This window comes from Orbicella franksi, chromosome 15, assembly GCF_964199315.1.
Source record: "Orbicella franksi chromosome 15, jaOrbFran1.1, whole genome shotgun sequence".
Classification (NCBI taxonomy): domain Eukaryota; kingdom Metazoa; phylum Cnidaria; class Anthozoa; order Scleractinia; family Merulinidae; genus Orbicella; species Orbicella franksi.
Window position 1 is genome coordinate 17,809,624 of NC_138159.1, and position 19,029 is coordinate 17,828,652.

The 19,029-nt window shown below is 39.1% G+C and overlaps 3 protein-coding genes across 3 annotated transcripts; all 3 read left to right on the forward strand.

The window, feature by feature from the left end:
* Window positions 1–2,381: 2,381 nt before the first annotated feature.
* On the forward strand, window positions 2,382–4,625 carry LOC145470226 (E3 ubiquitin-protein ligase TRIM45-like). Its single transcript, XM_081454055.1, has one exon. It carries the CDS (start codon window positions 2,382–2,384, stop codon window positions 4,623–4,625), a length of 2,244 nt encoding a protein of 747 aa, XP_081310181.1.
* A 3,875-nt stretch (window positions 4,626–8,500) lies between these two features.
* LOC145469644 (E3 ubiquitin-protein ligase TRIM45-like) lies at window positions 8,501–14,607 on the forward strand. Its single transcript, XM_081453401.1, has one exon. It carries the CDS (start codon window positions 8,684–8,686, stop codon window positions 10,925–10,927), a length of 2,244 nt encoding a protein of 747 aa, XP_081309527.1. The 5' UTR covers window positions 8,501–8,683; the 3' UTR covers window positions 10,928–14,607.
* Window positions 14,608–16,480: 1,873 nt separating this feature from the next.
* Window positions 16,481–18,982, forward strand: LOC145469844 (1-phosphatidylinositol 4,5-bisphosphate phosphodiesterase beta-4-like). Its single transcript, XM_081453651.1, has 3 exons — window positions 16,481–16,800; window positions 16,976–17,053; window positions 17,243–18,982. The coding sequence occupies exons 1-3, from the start codon at window positions 16,720–16,722 to the stop codon at window positions 17,318–17,320; spliced, it is 237 nt and encodes a 78-aa protein (XP_081309777.1). The 5' UTR covers window positions 16,481–16,719; the 3' UTR covers window positions 17,321–18,982.
* Window positions 18,983–19,029: the final 47 nt, after the last annotated feature.

The following is a 19,029-nucleotide window of genomic DNA, read 5'->3' on the forward strand; positions in this document are numbered from 1 at the left end:
AATAATGAAAGTTCTCTCCATTTGACGCGAAATTTTATTACGTCACCGAATATGCGCGCAACCAAGTAGATCATAGTCTCTTCATGCGAGCCGCTCCCAGGCCCTTGTTATTTGAGCTCGTTGCCTGCTGGGTCTCGCCTTGCTAACAGGGCAACTTTTTCGATGTGAGACGGTTTTTTTTTCCTTCTAAAGTAGATTGTTGGCATGAATCTATAACATCTAGCCCCTACTAATGTAGTTTTCCGTTTTGACATGTAATCTAGGAATTTAAGGTTTAATCTTGGCTAAAGAACTCATCCATTTGGCATTTGGGGGTTCCGTCGAAGAAGCAATTTCAGAAAACCGCTGTGATTTCCGTTTTAAGTGGTATCTTTTAAAGGTCAAATAATGCTTGAGCCACGCCCAGTTTAATTCAAATTTTTGACGAACATCCCTCGACTTCATCATAACTTGCGGTCAGCTAATACGAGGTCTGGAACCGAGAAATCTTAGTAAACCTTTTGGAGTTCTAGGAAAGTTACAGATTGCCTCTTGGCAATAGCGAAAGAAATTCAAGAATTTCGCAATTTTCTCGATTTCTCTTAAACTCCGACGCGTGACCACAAGGTGATTTGCAAATAGTTATAAATACAGGAGAACAGGAAAACATCGCCTTCTGAAAAGCTGGGAGTTGATGAGGTGAACAGTATCAGTCGTATGAGGTAAACTGAAAGGTAAAGTCTGCATACGAGCCAAGTGGTCCATCAGGCCGGAGCTTATTCCGGTTTCCGTAGAATGAAGCGACCAGAAGTATTTCTACTCTCCCTTGGATGGGATTCTAGTCCATTGCAGGGTTACCCCTAGCATTAAGTTCGCCGCCACCCATTTGTACACCTGGGTGGAGAGAGGCACTGTAGTAGTATAGTGTCTTGCTTAAGAACACATCACAATGTCCCCAACAAGTACTGTCGTGTGAAGGTCTCCGTAAAAATATATAAACAGAGGGTGGATGTGGTCAGTTTGGACGAGAGTGGGCAGGTTGCCAATGGCATAAAATAATACATAAATTAATCTATTAATTAATTTCAATGCTTCAATTAATTAACTATTTACACGCAAATAAAGTAATGAATAAATATATAAATCAGTAATAGACACACCGGCCGACAGATTATTTTAATCTTAAAAATACTTTCATAGTGTATTAATGATACGTACGTATAAGTCACGATTAATAGGAGGGAAAAAAATTCTACAGCTCTCTCCAGTCTGTTAAATAAAAACTCGACGTCTGGGTTGGTTAGAACAAAGTATTCACAGAAAATACACCATGGGCCTAATTACACAACAAAAATGGTTGGATTTCATTGTATCTGACTTAACGTATTTGCTAGTCCAATGTTCCACATATGGTACCTTAGCCTTCCATCGGGCATAACGTTGATTTTTAACTGTAGGTAGCCTGTGTTGCAGGCGATCGTTTCCAAAAGCACGCAAAGGAAACCAAACTGCGAGCGAATGCGAAAAAATAAGGGGGAAGGGGTGGGGCAAAAAATGAAAAACGATTCCTTTCTTCTCCACCCCTTCTTCTTTCTCCCCCATTTTTTTCCTCACCCCTCCCCACATCTCTCCATTTATGACTAACCCCAGGCGAGCTCGTTTGCTCGTGGAAAATGGAAAGGAAACGTCTGCTATTCCGGCTAACTGTAGGTTGCTGTGTGTGTGTGTTCTCTGGCTGCCTGACATTTCTCACTCTTAGGTTATTTCGGGTAACCAGCATCCGTAACATTTTTGTTTTTTTCAGTAATCTATAACATAATAATAAATTATTTCTCACTCTGAGGTGAAATAAAAGTTTTTGCTTGCTTCCTGTTTGTCTTTTCCGTCAGTAAGACGTCTCCTAATATATTCCGAGGGGGTCTCCCCTCATTGTATGTTGTGTCTCGACCTGGGGGGGGGGGGTTGTACTTAGGTTTCTTTTTGCTGGCTTTGTGCCTCTGTCCTCCTCTGAAAGACGTAATGTGACTGCGGCCAATGAAGGTCCCATCTTAGTCCCTTCGAAAATGTAAATTATGCCATCCAACTTAAATTAGTAAATTCATATTGTGTTTGTGAATCTAGGTTCTGCATGGACACTTCGACGAGATCGTCCTATAATGGCTTCCAGTGCCTTGTAGATCTGTCAGCGAAACTAGGTGTGGCTTGGTTGCATTCCTTGGAATCAGAAACCGAAGAACATCTACCAAAACAAAGTTCCTAATTGGTTTGTACAATGAAAGAGTATCATAATAAACGGTCAGGATTTTCAGAAAAGCTAAAAAAAGCAAGTCACAAGACTTCATTGTTTTGAGCTGTATTCCACCACGAAGACCTTGCTTCGCTCGCTTGTTTCTTAAGACAACATGGATATCAAAACGTTGCTTCATAATCTCCGTGAAGAAGTGTCTTGCTTGGTGTGTTCCGACATATTTGCCAATCCGAAACAGCTGCCATGCTTACACAGTTTCTGTCTGCACTGCTTGAAACAATGGCATAGGACGAGCCATGGCCGCAACACAATCAGATGCCCAAAGTGTCAAGCCGTTAGCAGAATACCTGAAAGTGGCGATCTGAAAGATCTTCCAACCAGTTTTTATCTGAATGGCTTAATTGATGTGTTGGCAATCAAGGAGTGCAGAAAAATCCCAGTAAGATGTGGAAATTGTGACAAAAAAAGTTCTGAAACTTTTTATTGTTTCCAATGTTGCATATTTTATTGTCAAGAATGCATAACTGGACACAACATCATACGAGGCAATAAAGATCACCGTGTTCTGGCGCTCAAAGACTTTCAAGACAAGGACTATGAGGATGTGTTAAAGCGACCAGCTTTTTGCCGTAAGCAAGAGCATACGAAAGAAGAACTGAAATTCTTTTGTAAGAACTGTGAAACGGCAGTTTGCCAAACTTGTGTCCTGTTGGAACACGGAGGTCATACTCTGAACTTAATCCAAGAAGAAGCAGAAAGACAGAAGACTCAGATGAAATCTATGGTTGAAACACAGAGGAACAATTTAAAAGCAAAGAAGAACATCATTCGTCAGCTTGATGAAGACTACGCTAAGCTCGTACAACGAGGCGAAGACGTGAAGAGGGATGTTCAAAACACTGTTGACAGTTTGATTGCCGTCATTGAAGCGAAGAAACAAAATATTTTCACAGCCGTGGAAAAGCAAACAAGCAAATCGCTTGAAAGTCTGACAAAGCATAAGAACAAGATCGAGGAACAAATAGTAGTCATAGAATCATCGTTAGAAAAGGCTGAGAAACTTTTAACGGCAAGTAACGCTGAAGTTGTACAAGTCAAGATATCATTGGAGATAATCTTCGAAGGAGTTGATCAAGTCGAGCCAACTGATGGTGACCCTGAAGACGTTCTAGTACGTTTAACTTTCGTGGAAAATCAAAAGCTGTTAAACATTGTCAACACCGAAGAAATTGGTTCTTTGGAAATTCTGCAGGAAACAAAAGCTAGTCAGTGCATCGCTGAAGGCAAAGGCCTCGAAGAAGGAACTGTGGGAAGTGAAGCACAATTTGTTCTGACGACAAGAAACGCTCAAGCAAGACTGTGTTACAACAAACATGACCGTGTAACGGTAGAGATCAGGGATGAACAAGGACAAGAATGCTTGACGGAAGTACGAATAAATGACAATAAGGATGGAAGCTACAAGGTTAGCTATTCTCCAAACGAACAAGGCAGATACAAAGTGACAGTAAAAGTAAACGGAGGACATGTACTCGGAAGTCCTTTCACCGTTAAAGGACAGCTATTTCAGGTCAGACCTGTATTATCTTTTGGAAAAAAAGGTTCGTTTGTCGGAATGTTTAATTTTCCCTGGGGGGTGGCAGTGAATGCCCGGGACGAGATAGCTGTAACTGATTGTGTGAGCCACAGCGTTCAAATCTTCAGCAGTGATGGAAATTCCTTAAGATCCTTTAGTCGGCAAGGTAACAAAAACGGGGAATTTAATTGTCCAAGGAGAATAGCATGTCATAAAAATGGAAATATTTTCGTGGTTGACAGTGATAATTCTAGGATCCAGATTTTCAGTGGGGAGGGTAAATACGTAAGTTCGTTTGGTGGGAAAGGAAGCCTTGATAGTCAGCTCTCTAATCCTTATGGTTTATCTGTAGACAGCGATGGAAATGTTATTGTTGCTGATACAGGTAACAAACTTATTAAGATCTTTTCTTCTCAAGGCAAGTTTCTAATGAAGATAGGTGAGCAGGGCTCTTTTACTTATCCTATCCACTGTGTTCAGTGTGATAGATATCTCATAGTGTCATACCACGGAGAGCAATGTGTGGAAGTTTACGATAGGAATGGAAACTTTCAGTACAAGTTTGGAAAGCGGGGTGGAGAGGACGGGGAGTTTAATAACCCAAGTTGTTTGTCAGTGAACAAGTCAGGACACCTGATGGTCTGTGATTCAGGTAATCATAGAATACAAGTTTTTGAACTAAATGGAAAGTTTGTTGGCAAGTTTGGAACAGAGGGTAGCAATTTAGGAGAGTTCAAATGTCCAGGGTCCGTGGCAGTTCTAAGTAATGGCCGAATTGTTGTGTCTGACACCATTAACAATCGTGTACAGATGTTTGAGTAAGACATTGCCCTCTCTAACTTAGGACAAGTGTCTTTATTTTTTTGTTAGAGTAATAGGTTTTGTATTACTATGTGTGTACAAACGTATTGTGAAAGAAACTTTTCATATGGTACATTGAAACTCAGAAGGGAAACTTTATACTCATACTTAGCTTAAAGCAAAAATGACATTTGCAGTCTATGTAAGTTGTGAAGATGGATGAAAATATTCGTGAGTTCAAATCGAATTTGTGACAAGTGTTCATTGTTCCAAAGTGTTTAGTGTTCCCAGTGCTATTATTTTAATTAAACTAGTATATTTGCTTCAGACACCAGAACTATATTTTCTCTTTCAAGGATATAAGGCATCATGACATTTATACTAAATTTGTGCAATGTTGATTTTGTTGCAGTTTTCACTAGGTGAGGCGGATAATTATAATGACAAGTAATCTTTGATAAGGATTGTGCTTGATTGGTCAATTAACTGATAAACAAAATTTCTCAACATGCTTGTCTAGTAAGTGAAAAAACTATGCATGGGAAAAATTTTTTGATTTTAATTGTTATATATAGATGTATCTCTACCGTATGTTAGCTCTAGTGTATTGCAGCTCTGGTGTATATTGGCTTATTTTTATATAACATTGTAGTTAGATTTTTTGACCGAAAAACCCAGATAGAGAGTTGTTTTAAATGTAAGATTGTATATATAGTAATATCGATACTACAGGTCTGTTTATATATTGCTGAAGTTTCAGCTAAGACTGGTGTGACATATGATTGTGTTGTAATATGGTGTATTTTCAGCGTGAAAACATGTTTTTTTGAATAAGAAATAAAATTAATTAATTTGTGTAAAAATTAGTGTTACTTCATTTTGCGTTTGTGGTTTGTATCGACTGACAACTCAGTATCAAAGTCAATAGAAACCGAGAGTGAGCTGTTTAATCGTAAAAGCATAACCTACTGACCTGGGGAGGGCCGGGGCAGAAGACCCCCGAAATTTGCGTATCTGAATCATCCAACAAAAAGCCCCTGCCTACTGACTGATCTATCATGCACACAAGAAAATAATTTTTAGTGCAGAAACTACATAAAGGGGCACAGCTTAAGCCATTTTTAAAGACTGACCAGCTCCCACTGTCTCAGTCTGTATCGATCTTTACGAGACCCTTGTGTAGCCAATCACGTTGCGTGTTTACCTAATAGTGGATCAGGTAGGTAGGTAACGTCTGCATACAAGTCAAGTGGCCCATCAGGTCAGAGCTTAGCCCGGTTTTAGTAGCATGAAGCGACTAGGAGTATTTCTACTCCCCCCTCCTATTGGGATGCTAGTCCATCGCAGGGTTACCCCAGCATTAATTTCGCCGGTACCCATTTATACACGTGGCTGGAGAGAGGCACTTTCAGAGTAAAGTGTCTTGCCCAAGAACACAGACCCAGACCGCTCGATCCGGAAACGAGCGCACTAACCATGAGGCCACTGTGCCTCCCACAATATCGTCCATATAAACTGGATCAGGGGTTACGCTAATTATCCTTAATTTTAGTTACATCAATAACTTGCTGTGTCTATTGTTTTTCTAAAAATAACATGTGAGGAAAACCGTTCCACCTTTCATTGAAGCGTGTAAATAGTTTCTATCTGCTTGTACTGGTGTAATTTTTATGTGAATTTTTTAATGATGAAAGTTCTTTCCATTTGGCGGGAAATTTTATTACGTCACCGAATATGCACGCAACCAAGTAGATCATAGTTGCTTGGCGCAACCCGTTCCCAGGCCCTTGTTATTTGGGCTCGTTGCCTGCTGGGTCTCGCCTTGCCTACAGGGCAATTTTGTCGATGTGACACGGTTTTTTTCCTTCTTGAGTAGATTGTTGGCATGAATCTATAACATCCAGCCACTACTAATGTGGTTTTCCGTTTTCAAATGTAATCTAGGAATTTAAGGTTTAATCTTGGGTGAAAAGCTTTCAAAGAAAAATATACTTATCTATTTGGCATTTGGGGTTCCTTCGAAGAAATAGTTTCAGAAAACCGCTGTGATTTCCGTTTTAAGTGGTATCTTTTAGAGGTCAAACAAGCTTTAGCCACGCCCAGTTTAATTCACATTTTCGACGAACATCCCTCGACTTTTTTCATAGCATGCGATCAGCTAATACGAGGTCTGGAACCGAGAGATCTTAGTAAACCTTTTGGAGTTCTGGGAAAATTACAGATTGCCTCTTGGCAATTGCCACTTTAACTTTCTCGGTAAGCGAAAGAAATTCAAGAATTTCGGGATTTTCTCGATTTCTCATAAACTCCGACGCTTGACCACGAGGTGATTCCCACTAAAATACAGGAGGACAGGAAAACATCGCCTTCTGAAAAGCTGGGTGTTAATGAGGTGAACAGTATCAGTCGTATGAGGTAAACTGAAAGGTAAAGTCTGCATACGAGCCAAGTGGTCCATCAGGTCGGAACTTATCCTGGTTTCTGTAGCATGAAGTGACCAGGAGTATTTCTACTCTCCCTTGGGTTTGATCCTTGTCCTTTTCAGGGTTTCCCCCAGAGTGAAGTTCGCCGTCACCCATTTGTACACCTGGGTGGAGTGAGGTACTGTGTGAGTAGAGTGTCTTGCCCAAGAACACAACGTAATGTCTCCCAGAAGGATAGCCGTAAACAGAAGGTGGACGTGGTCATGTGAAAAAAAGTGGGCAGATTGCTAATGGCATAAAATAATACATAAATTAATCAATGAATTAATTAATTTCAATAACTAAATAAATTAACTATTTTCACGCATGTAAAGTGATGAATAAATATATAAATCAGTAATAGACACACCGGCCGACGAATTATTTTAATTTCAAAATACTTTCATAGTGTATTAATGATGTGTACGAATAAGTTACAATTAATGCGGAGGAAAAACAATTCTACAGCTCTGTCCAGTCTGTTTAATAAAAACTCGGCGTCTGGGTTGGTTACAACAAAGTATTCACCAAAATTCAAGATGGGCCTAATAGCACAACAAAAATGGTTGGATTTCACTGCATCTGATTTAACTAATTTGCGAGTTCAACGTTTCACATATGGTACCTCCGCCCTCCATCGGGCATAACTTTGATTTTAACTGTTGGTAGCCTGTGCTGCAGGCGATCATTTCCAAAAGCACGCAAAGTAAACGAAACTGCGAGCGAATGCGAAACAATAAGAGGAAGGGGATGGGGCAGAAAATGGAAAACGATTCCTTTCTTCTCCATCCCCTCTTCTTTTTCCCCCATTTTTTTTTCTCACCCCTCCCCACATCTCCCTATTTATAGCTCACCCCAGGCAAGCTCGTTTGCTCGTGGAAAATGGAAAGAAAACGTCTGCTATTCAGGCTAACTGTAGGTTTCTGTCTGTGTGTGTTCTCTGCCTGCCTGGCATTTTTAACTCTCAGGTCATTTCGGGTAGCCAGCACCCGTAACATTTTTGTTTTGTATTTTTAATAATCTATAGTATAGTGATAAATTGTTTCTCACTCTGGGGTGAAATAAAAGTTTTTGCTTCCTTCCTATTTGTCTTTTCCGTCAGTAAGATGCCTCCTAATATACCCCGAGGGGGTCTCCTTTCATTGTATGTTGAAGCTCGACCTGGGGGGTGGTACGTAGGTTCCCTTTTGCTGGCTATGTGCCTCTGTCCTCCTCTGCAAAACGAAATGTGACTATGGCCAATTAAAGTCCCATCTTAGTCACAATGTAAATTATGCCATCCAACTTAAATTAGAATTAGTAAATTCATTATGTTTGTGAATCTATGTTCTGCATGGACACTTTGACGAGATCTTCCTAAAATAGCTTTCAGTGCATGGCTTTTGTAGACTAGTCTGTGAGCGAAACTGGGTGTAGCTTGGTTGCATTCCATGGAATCAGAAACCGAAGAACATCTATCAAAAACAAAGTTCCTGATTGGTTTGTACAATGAAAAAGATTATCAGAATAAACAGTTAGGATTCTTAGAAAAGCTAAAATAAGAAAGTCACAAGACTTCATTGTTGGGAGTTGTATTCCACCACGAAGACCTTGCTTTACTCGTTTGTTTCAGACCACATGGATATCAAAACTTTGCTCCATAATCTCCGTGAAGAAGTGTCTTGCTCGGTGTGTTCCGACATATTTACCGATCCAAAACATCTGCCATGCTTACACAGTTACTGTCTACACTGCTTGAAACAATGGCATAGGACGAGCCATGGCTGCGACACCATCAGATGCCCGAAATGTCAAGCCGTTAGCAGAATACCTGAAAGTGGCGATCTGAAAGATCTTCCAACCAGTTTTTATCTCAATGGCTTGATTGATGTGTTGGCAATCAAGGAATGCAAAAAGAGCCCAGTTAGATGTGGAAATTGTGACAAAAAAAGCCCCGAGACTTGTTACTGTTTCCAATGTTGCATATTCTATTGTCAAGAGTGCGTAACTGGACACAACATCATGCGAAGCAATAAAGATCACCGTGTTCTGGCGCTTAAAGACTTTCAAGACAAGGACTATGAGGATGTGTTAAAGCGACCAGCTTTTTGCCATAAGCAAGGGCATACGAAAGAAGAACTGAAATTCTTTTGCAAGAACTGTGAAACGGCAGTTTGCCAAACTTGTGTCCTCTTGGAACACGGAGGTCATACTCTGAACTTAATCCAAGAAGAAGCAGAAAGACAGAAGATTCACATGAAATCCATAATTGAAACACAGAGGAACAATTTAAAAGCAAAGAAGAACATCATTCGTCAGCTTGATGAAGACTACGCTAAGCTCATACAACGAGGCGAAGACGTGAAGAGAGATGTTCAAAACACTGTTGACAATTTGATTGCCGTCATTGAAGCGAAGACACAAAATATTTTTTCAGCCGTGGAAAACCAAACAAGCAAATCGCTTGAAAGGCTGACAAAGCGTAAGAACAAGATCGAGGAACAAATAGTAGTCATAGAATCATCGCTAGAAAAGGCTGAAAAACTTTTAACGGCGAGTAACGCTGAAGTTGTACAAGTCAAGAAATCATTGGAGATAATCTTCGAAGGAGTTGATCAAGTCGAGCCAACTGATGGTGACCCTGAAGACGTTCTAGTACGTTTGACTTTCGTGGAAAATCAAAAGCTGTTAAACATTGTCAACACCGAAGAAATTGTTTCTTTGGAAATTCTGCACCAAACAAAAGCTAGTCAGTGCATCGCTGAAGGCAAAGGACTCGAAGAAGGAACTCTTGGAAGTGAAGCACAATTTGTCCTGACGACAAGAAACGCTCAAGCAAGACAGTGTTACAACAAACATGACCGTGTAACGGTAGAGATCAGGAATGAACAAGGACGAGAATGCGCGACGGAAGTACGAATAAATGACAATAAGGATGGAAGCTACAAGGTTAGGTATTCTCCAAAAGAACAAGGCAGATACAAAGTGACTGTAAAAGTAAACGGAGGACATGTTCTCGGAAGTCCTTTTACTATTAAAGGACAGCTATTTCAGGTAAGACCTGTTTTATCTTTCGGGAAAAAAGGCTCCTCCGTCGGAATGTTTGACTGTCCCTGGGGAGTGGCAGTGAATGCCAGGGACGAGATAGCTGTAGCTGATCGTTTTAACCACAGAGTTCAAATCTTCAGCAGTGATGGAAATTACTTAAGATCCTTTGGTCGGCTAGGAAGCAAAAACGGGGAATTTGCATATCCAAGGGGAATAGCATTTCATAAAACTGGAAATATTTTCGTGGTTGACAGTCGTAATTCTAGGATCCAAATTTTCAGTGGGGAGGGTAAGTACGTAAGTTCGTTTGGCGGGGAAGGAAGCCTTGATAGACAGCTCTCTAGGCCTTGTGGTTTATCTGTAGACAGTGATGGAAATGTTATTGTTGCTGATGCAGGTAACAAACTTATTAAGATCTTTTCTTCTCAAGGCAAGTTTCTAATGAAGATAGGTGAGCAGGGCTCTTTTACTTATCCTATCCATTGCGTTCAGTGTGATAGATATCTCATAGCGTTAGACTCCAGTGAACATTGTATGAAAGTTTACGACAGGAATGGAAACTTTCAGTACAAGTTTGGAAAGCGGGGTGGAGGGGACGGGGAGTTTAATAACCCAAGTTGTTTGTCAGTGAACAAGTCAGGACACCTGATGATCTGTGATTCAGTTAATGATAGAATACAAGTTTTTGAACTAAATGGAAAGTTTGTTGGCAAGTTTGGAACAGAGGGCCGTAATTTAGGAGAGTTCGAATATCCAATGTCTGTAGCAGTTCTAAGTAATGGCCGAATTGTTGTGTGTGAATGCAATAACCATCGTATACAGGTGTTTCAGTGAGACGTTGCCCTCTCTCTTATGAAATAAGTGTCATTATTTGTTCTGTTGGAGCATTAGGTTTAAGAACGCAAAATATTACTGTTGTTAAATTTACATTGAAAGTTAGGAGGAAAATTTTACACTTAGCTTGAAGCAAAAATGACATTTGCGCTTTATTTGTAAGTTGCGAAGATGAATGAAAATATTTGCAGCAAATTCAAATTGAATTTGTGACAAGTGTTCATTATTCCAAAGTGTTTCCTTCAGACACAAGAACTTTATTTTCTCTTTCAAGGATAATATTAAATTTTGTTGCAGTTTTCACTAGGTGATAATTATTATGACAATCAATCTTTGATAAGGATTGCGTTTGATAAGTCAGTATTCTCAGTATGCTTGCAGTATGCTCAGTATTATTCTTAGTCAGTATTCTCAGTATGCTTGTATTAAGAAAGTGGCAAAAACTATGCATGAGAAAAATTTTTGATTTTAATTTTTATATACAAATGTATCTCTAGTGTATGTTAGCTCTAACGTATTGTAGCTCTGGTGTAATTTTTATTGGCTTATTTTTATATAATATTGTAGTTAGATTGTTTGACTGAAAAGCACAGATTGGGAGTTGATGTAAACGTAAGGTGGTATACATAGTAATATCGATACTACAGGTCTGTTTATATATTGCTGAAGTTTCAGCTAAGACTGGTGTGACATAGGATTGTATTGTGATATGGTGTATTTTAAGCATGAAAACATGTTATCTTCAATAGGAAATAAAACTAATTAATTTGTGTAAAAATTAGGGTTACTTTACTTTGAGTTTGTGGTTTGTATCGACTGACAACTCAGTATCAAAGTCAATAGAAACCGAGAGTGAGCTGTTTAATTGTAAAAGCATAACTTACTGACCCAGGGAGGGCCGGAGCAGAAGACTCCCGAAATTTGCGTATCTGAATCATCCAACAAAAAGCCCCTGCCTACTGCCTGATCTATCACGCACACAAAAAAAATAACTTTTATTGCAGAAACTACATAAAGACGCGAAGCTGAAGCCATTTTAAAAGATTGAGCAGCTCCCAGTGCCATCTATATATTTACATTTATAAGGCCCTTGCGTAGCGAATCACGTTGCGTGTTTGCCTAGTAGTTGAACGGGTAGGTAGGTAGCGTCTGCAATAATGAAAGTTCTTTCCATTTGACGCGAAATTTTATTACGTCACCGAATATGCGAGCAACCAAGTAGATCATAGTCTCTTGGCGCAACCCGTTATTTGGGCTCATTGCCTGCTGGGTCTCACCTTGCTTACAGGGCAATTTTTTCGATGTGAGACGGTTTTTTTCCTTCTTAAGTAGATTGTTCGCATGAATCTATAACATCCAGCTACTACTAATGTGGTTTTCCGTTTTTAATATATAGGAATTTGATGTTTAATTTTGGCTAAAGTGCTTTCGAAGAAAACTATATTTATACATCTTGCATAATAAGCCGCTTAACTTTACTCCCCTTTCTTGCTCTTTCGTGCTTCGTATTCAACAACAAGAACAACAAAAACAACATCCTTTATTTATACGCGGTGGGTTTTAAAGCTTATATAGCTTATGGGGCCGATGCAAAAAATGTTAAAAGGATAATAAATTCGCAAGAGCTTTATTGTTCCACCGGGGTGGGGGATGGGGAAAGACTTCTTTCTCATTCAGACCCGTCGTGGGAGGGGGGGGGGGGGTGGGAAGAGAGGACGGTATTCTTCTTTGATCATAGCTAAGTTTCCAAACATAAAATTAAGATTTTGGGGATTGGTTAAGTTTCTTTCTGTGTCGGCAGGAATAGCGCATCTCCTCGAAATTGTCATACAGCAATGAAAGTTAAATGTGGTGTAGGAAAACTCCGAAAATCTATGTAAAGCAGCACATATTTTTCCTGTTCATAAATGTCTGAGCGAAATAACTTCCTTTCAAAAGAAAAGGTTTTTCTTTTCATCCGTTCCTGCAGTTGTATAACGTATGCAGCAATAAAACATTCGTGGATCAACAGTTGAAAACTAGGAAAAGAGCAAACAGGTGTCCAGAAATTTGTAATCAAGAACTCTAGAGTAAATCCACAGTCACTAACCGATGAGGAGCACCGCATATTTTAATTTGTAAACCTATATCAGTAGAATACTTGAGAGTCCGTGCACATTACGCCGGCGAAATTTGAAAACGCAGTTTTATTTCTACGGTTAGGCCTACCGTCCGTACTAATCGGTCACGAAAACGGAGCTTTTCGAAAGCGATGGCGATATTCAGGTAATTTCCCTAACCGCTTTTTCGGCAAACACAAATCCAAAATGACCTGTGATTGTTGTGTTTTTAATTTCCTCCGGCGTAATGTGGACGGAAAACATTTGTAGGTTTTCATAGTGAAACTTTCGTTTTCAAATTCCCTGGGTGTACTGTGGACGAGGCCTGAGATAATAAGTTTTAAACTCCAATTAAGATGGTGTATATGTTTTGGTGAGGAGATAAACAAAACGGAGACAAGTTAAAAACAAAACTTGAAAAATAACGGTAAAATACTGTTTACAATTGTTTCTGATTATTCAGTTTGTATAAACCCTTCTGAAACTGTTGAAAACTTTGAGAGCTAAAATCTTAAACTGAAATTAAATTTTACAAATTGACAATTTTGAACATCTAAAAAATTGTTGATGACTGGAATCATTAAAATATTTTTTTTCCGTTTATTCACTGCAGTCAACATGTTTCTTGTTTTCAAATTCAACATCATTTTCGCCCGTGCTTGGCCAATCACTGTCCGTAGCAGATGACAATTCAACAGTCTTACTATTAACTAGTTGGCTAGTCACAGCCTTAAATATTGTGTTTTTCCCACAAAATACTCGTTTACCGATATTTTAATCGCAACATCACGAATTTTAAAACGCCTTATCAAGTATCAATCACGGACTATCACCATGGGAACAAGACGATAAGAAAGCTAATATATAAGGGCTAGACCACTGGACTAATGATTGGCGGGAGGTGGGGGGGAGGGGGTGGAATTAGGGTCGAAATGCCCCTTAAAATATCGAGCCGGTGCTTCAGATTAGAAAATGATATCAAACTTAGCGGTTGCGAAGAAAATAGACTCTTGCCGGGATCCAAAAAAAGATCTGGAGGCCTGTAAAGGGGAAAAATATCGAGCAGCTTTAATTCATACAGTCCCCTCTCCATCAGTAATCTAATCACCTTATGGCTTTCCTTGTTATTTCAGTCTTAGTCGTCATGTTTGTTATCTTCTCGTGCTTAGCCAATCAAAAACCAAGTCACGTAGCCTTAACAGCTAAACCTTTAGCTTTCGCTATCCTTGGCGCTTTGAAACGTTTTCAGCGAACAACCTGCTCAGTGTCTGCCAGTCAGGTGTCAACACCTGGACGTCTGTCCGGCAGAAAATAGAGATGGGAAACTTCTCGTGCAAAGAGTTCCTTCCTTTAATTTCCTCCTTTACTTACCCTGGGAATCGCCATTTCCCGGCCGAGACGATACTGATATTATACTTATGTTATTCGACCTGTTCTCGAAGCGTACACAGCACCGAAAACAAAAAAACCGCTGCTTGTATTTGCATTTGCAATTATTTTCTCAATTATGTCGCAGTCAACTTTTGCAAATAATTATATAATTGTATGCCAACTTCGTCATTGCACGCCATTTTGTTTATCTTCCAGCCCAAAGACTACTCCAAAATTTTGTCCAAACAGCACGTAGTGTTAAATTTTGAGGGCAGACCCTTTTGTTATGCCGGAATATAAATGCTTCTGTTGTTGATCTCGAAATTTGCCCTAAAACTTTGGTTTCGCAGAGTGCATGTTAGGAAAAGAAAAATATCGCATAAATTGAGTGATATCAATTCATATAGATTTGCTGATAAAGATTTTAACACGGCATACATTATTCAGTTATATTGCCTGTGTTTCGGGCTTTTGAAAGTCAGAATTGTTTCAGAGCCATCTGTTACTAAAGTAAAAACTGTTGTTATCTTGGCAGTTTCTGTTCCGTCCGGTGCGAAAGTCAGAAATCGCCTCGTGCTACCCCTACCCGAGGTTTATCCGGTTTGTGCGCTGATAAAGGGGTTTTCCCATTAGAGGCTAGCGCCTAACTTTCCCCCAGCATTTTGAAGCATTGACTTAACATTTCGCCAGTGATCATTTATATGTTCCGGGGGGGGGGGGAGTTCTGAGGGTATGCACTGTGAGAGCCAAGTGGTTTATCTCGATGACAGATCACAATAACCCGCAACTAACGATCAAACTCGGATCGCTCCTAATCCGGAATTATTGCAATGCTGGACTATGAAATCTTTTCAAATCTTAATTTTTCAAATGGGCACTTCCAGTCCTCCTTGATCGAAGCCCAGTTCAACTGTGAGTTCACAAAAGACTCAATGTATACACTTTTAGTTTCCAACCATGTGAACACAGCTGGAATTTCTATAGCTTTATTTTCAGACTGGGTTTGTCTGTAAGCTTGTTCATATTAATAAGAAAGGGTCGCTGGAAATGTAAATTACACTTAAAGAATATTGAGTTTTTTTATTGGAGTGATATATATAGTTACTTTCCAATGATGAGACTACAGCTGGAATTTCTATCGCTCAGTTTTCCGTCTTGGCCGTTTGTCTAAGCTTGTTTATATTTTATGACAAGGAGTTGCTGGAAATGCAAATTACAGTTATATTACATTTTATTAGAGTCCTATTCGAGTTACAGATCACCTACATCGAAAATCTTTCCATCCTCGATGTAGGTTTTTGTGTACCAAATTGATCACCGATTCCGTCTGACTGATCTTTTTCTTTTCTCATCATTTACAATATCGGCGTAGTCATTTGTATTTATCAGTGTTTGAAATCCTATTAAATCCTGTGCCATACAGTCAAGAGAATTAGCTTCCTTTAAAAATATTCAAATTTGTTACTTGAAGTAAAATACCACTACGATATTACAAAAAATTGAATCTCCGAATTTTCTTCTTGGTACACACATTTTAAGTTTTTGGGCAAGTAAATTATTTCCAAAGAAAACACCTTGCTCCCTCGAATTAAAAAGACACAAAATTGGGGAAACTTGAACAAGATGTTATGACATTCCTTCTCTGGTGTTTATAATTTTCTGCTTTTTGCTTAGATGCAATTGATTTCCGCTTTAGATTATAGGTTCTGTAAATTCATATACCTTAAAAAGAAGGTGAGAAATTGTTTTTTGTTCCGAAAAAAAATCATAGTTGGTTTCCGTTCCTGGGTTTCCTCAAGTTTCCGTTGTGAACCGCTGCTGTGTTTTGCGAATATTCTTTCGAGTATTCTAAAACTATGCTCTTAAATGTACTCCCAGGAATTGTCTTGTGAGTTATGACAATTCTTTTATTTTTTTCTTTATTAACAACCAGAGTTCTTTTGTAAAACAACTGACTGTTTGGCTTGATCAAAGACATTCCTCGCGTAACGAAAAGGGCAGCTGTCTTCATAGGCGGCGAAAGGCTGTGAATTGATTGACAGGCTTACCACTCTTGTGATTGGTCGTTGAGACGGAAGGCGCAGATTCTTCTGTAACGCAAGAAAACAAGAGTGGTCTTGGTTCGTGTTTAGTTCGGTTAGCTGTGGTTCTTTCGTAACTCAGTTCTTGACATGACGATACAATAACAGGCTTATCAGAGGTCAGCGTAAAAGAGACAAGAGAGTATGATTTTACGTCGAAAAAGAGCACTTTAAAGCATCTTTGGGCTATGTGTTATGTCGTCTCAGCGATCTCTCAAATGCGGGTTTTCGCGTAAGTGGTATGGCGACTCCTCGGATCTCCTGGGACGTGTTCGTCCCTAGTTTGCTTCAAAGTGGGACGCTATTAACAAGATGGGAAGAGGTAAATAGATCGCTCAGCGTGTTTAACTCGTACACGATTCTGTGTGGTGAAAAAAGTCAAAGAATCAGTTTATGTGGTGAAGCTTCACAAGTGCATTTCACACTAGGGATCTCGTACCTTTCACTAGCAATGGTGTTTATTAAAGTTCTGAAGTTTGAGCTCTTTCGTTTCCCAGGAGTCCAACGCGAGTCAAGGACTGTTTTTCAGTGTCGACAAATATGGATTCTTTTTGGCCTGGAGAGAAGACGACAAGGTTGGTCAAATAATTGTTTGTTCACTTGCTACAGCCGTTTTGAAAAATTCCGCGAGCCGGCTGTGCCGAGGAATGATGGCCTTTGGCGCGCGACATAATGTTTTGGGAAATCCTTACTTGTGTCAATGAAATATTTAAGATTCTTGCCCGATACTCTGGTTACCTCACCTTCTTTTCTTAACACAATAGGAAGCGAATTGTCTGGATCTATGCTATGTTAGCGAAGTTAGGCCAGGAGGTGTTCCGAAGGTAGGTATTTTTATCTAACTTCGTTCAAATATTGCTTTGTCGGCAAATTGGAATAGATCGTGGGTCGTGGCGGAGTGGAAAGTTTAGTGCAATTAAGATAATTGTTTTATTTTTTTCCTTCAAAGCCGTTGAGAAATTATTGTAATGCACACCGCTTCAGTCTTACCTGTAGTTGTGGTTGTGAGAGAGAAAGTGAGAAAGAGATATATAGCAAAACATGTGTACATAATTTTCATTTTGTGAAGCGTCCGGGTTCGTTTACCTATCATGCACGGTAGATGTGTTTGTATGTTTGCATGTTTGCATCGTCTTTATCGTTTAGTCAGTTTGTGGTTTTCTTGCTTTAATATCGAGCTGTCAGAGCGGTTAGGTACCGATAGTATGGGTTACTTTCTTATGATGGCGTGTGGAACAGAAGTTTTGAGATTGAACTCACACCAGTCAACGACTTTAGTTCTCTCGGATAAATCTCGTTCTGGAAATGAATTCATTTTATTCTTTTGTTATTGAAAATTTCTCTAACCGCGATTGTAGCTTTTTGACAGAGATAGTCCCGTGTTAAATGAAAACTTTCGTGTTTGGTATCGTAGGAATTCAACGTGAAGAGCAACAGAGCTCGCGACACCTTTGTTTACATTTCAGAATTCGGAAACCCTCGAATAATTACTGTGCATTCGTACAGGTTTAAGCTGTTTTTGTGCTACGTTTTACTCGAACCTGCGGAAAATGCAAGAGGGGAATATTCTGTGTTGTTTACAAAACATTTATGGCTGCGAACAAGTGAAGTTTTGATTTTTCACGTTCGCAATATCAAGTGTATATTCTATTGCCAGAAAGTAAAATACTTCGAAAGGCTGTCCTGAATCCTGTTACTAATATGGCTTCTGTAACCAAACGATTTATATTTCGCCTGGATTAACTTTAAGTACTGGATTGAAAAAACAAAATTAGAAAATGAATCTCGAAAAATAATGCAAAAGGTGATATGCCCGGTTTTTCATGTTGTGTTTATGATTCTGTTTGTCGTAAGCCAGAAATTAATGATTTAAATTGCTGAGTAACTGAAGGTTGTACATGTGGCGAAATCTCTCTCGCGTAGGTACATATCAAATAATAAAAAATACCTTCTTATTCGCCGTCGATTGTCACATGCGGCATTTAAATATCAAGATTTTGATGTTTTCGTGAATACCTGTCAAGTTTTGTATGCGATTTGTGTTTGAACTGAACATTTTGAGCCACTTTCCGAAAGCTTTAAATATAAACAAAAGAGAATTTTAATATCAACTCAGGAAGGTTTTCACGAAAAAAAAAATCATGAATTGATTGAGGGCCATCTAGGTCGCCCATTTTCGATGGATAATTAATTTTCAAGGGCTTTATTTTCGTTCATAAAATTAACGATCGGCGATAAAAATGTAAAATTTTACTTAACTCGCTTTCCAATTGCTGTGCTGTTTACCATCTGAGTAAATTCATTACGTGAACATTGAGCTAGTTATACCAAGAAATATGATAAGGAAAATCAATTGTAATTGACAGGTGAGTGCATTTAGAAACTCTTGACTTTTCACATGAATTTCAAGTATTCCCACTAATTTGCAAATTGTTGCTTTGGTATAACTTTCCCAGGAAGCTACCTTGTTTACTGAATAGCAAATTAAGCAACACATATGTTGAGAAAGGTTTTTAAGCAAAGTTTTACTAGACTTTGAACTGGTAGATTA

Excerpts from the sequence above, each read along its gene's own strand:
- LOC145469844 (XM_081453651.1), top strand. The coding sequence starts at position 16,720 with ATGGCGACTCCTCGGATCTCCTGGGACGTGTTCGTCCCTAGTTTGCTT. Across the intron at positions 16,801-16,975 it reads TATTAACAAGATGGGAAGAG|GAGTCCAACGCGAGTCAAGG; the intron begins GTAAATAGATCG and ends TTCGTTTCCCAG. Across the intron at positions 17,054-17,242 it reads CCTGGAGAGAAGACGACAAG|GAAGCGAATTGTCTGGATCT; the intron begins GTTGGTCAAATA and ends TTAACACAATAG.
- LOC145470226 (XM_081454055.1), top strand. The coding sequence starts at position 2,382 with ATGGATATCAAAACGTTGCTTCATAATCTCCGTGAAGAAGTGTCTTGC.
- LOC145469644 (XM_081453401.1), top strand. The coding sequence starts at position 8,684 with ATGGATATCAAAACTTTGCTCCATAATCTCCGTGAAGAAGTGTCTTGC.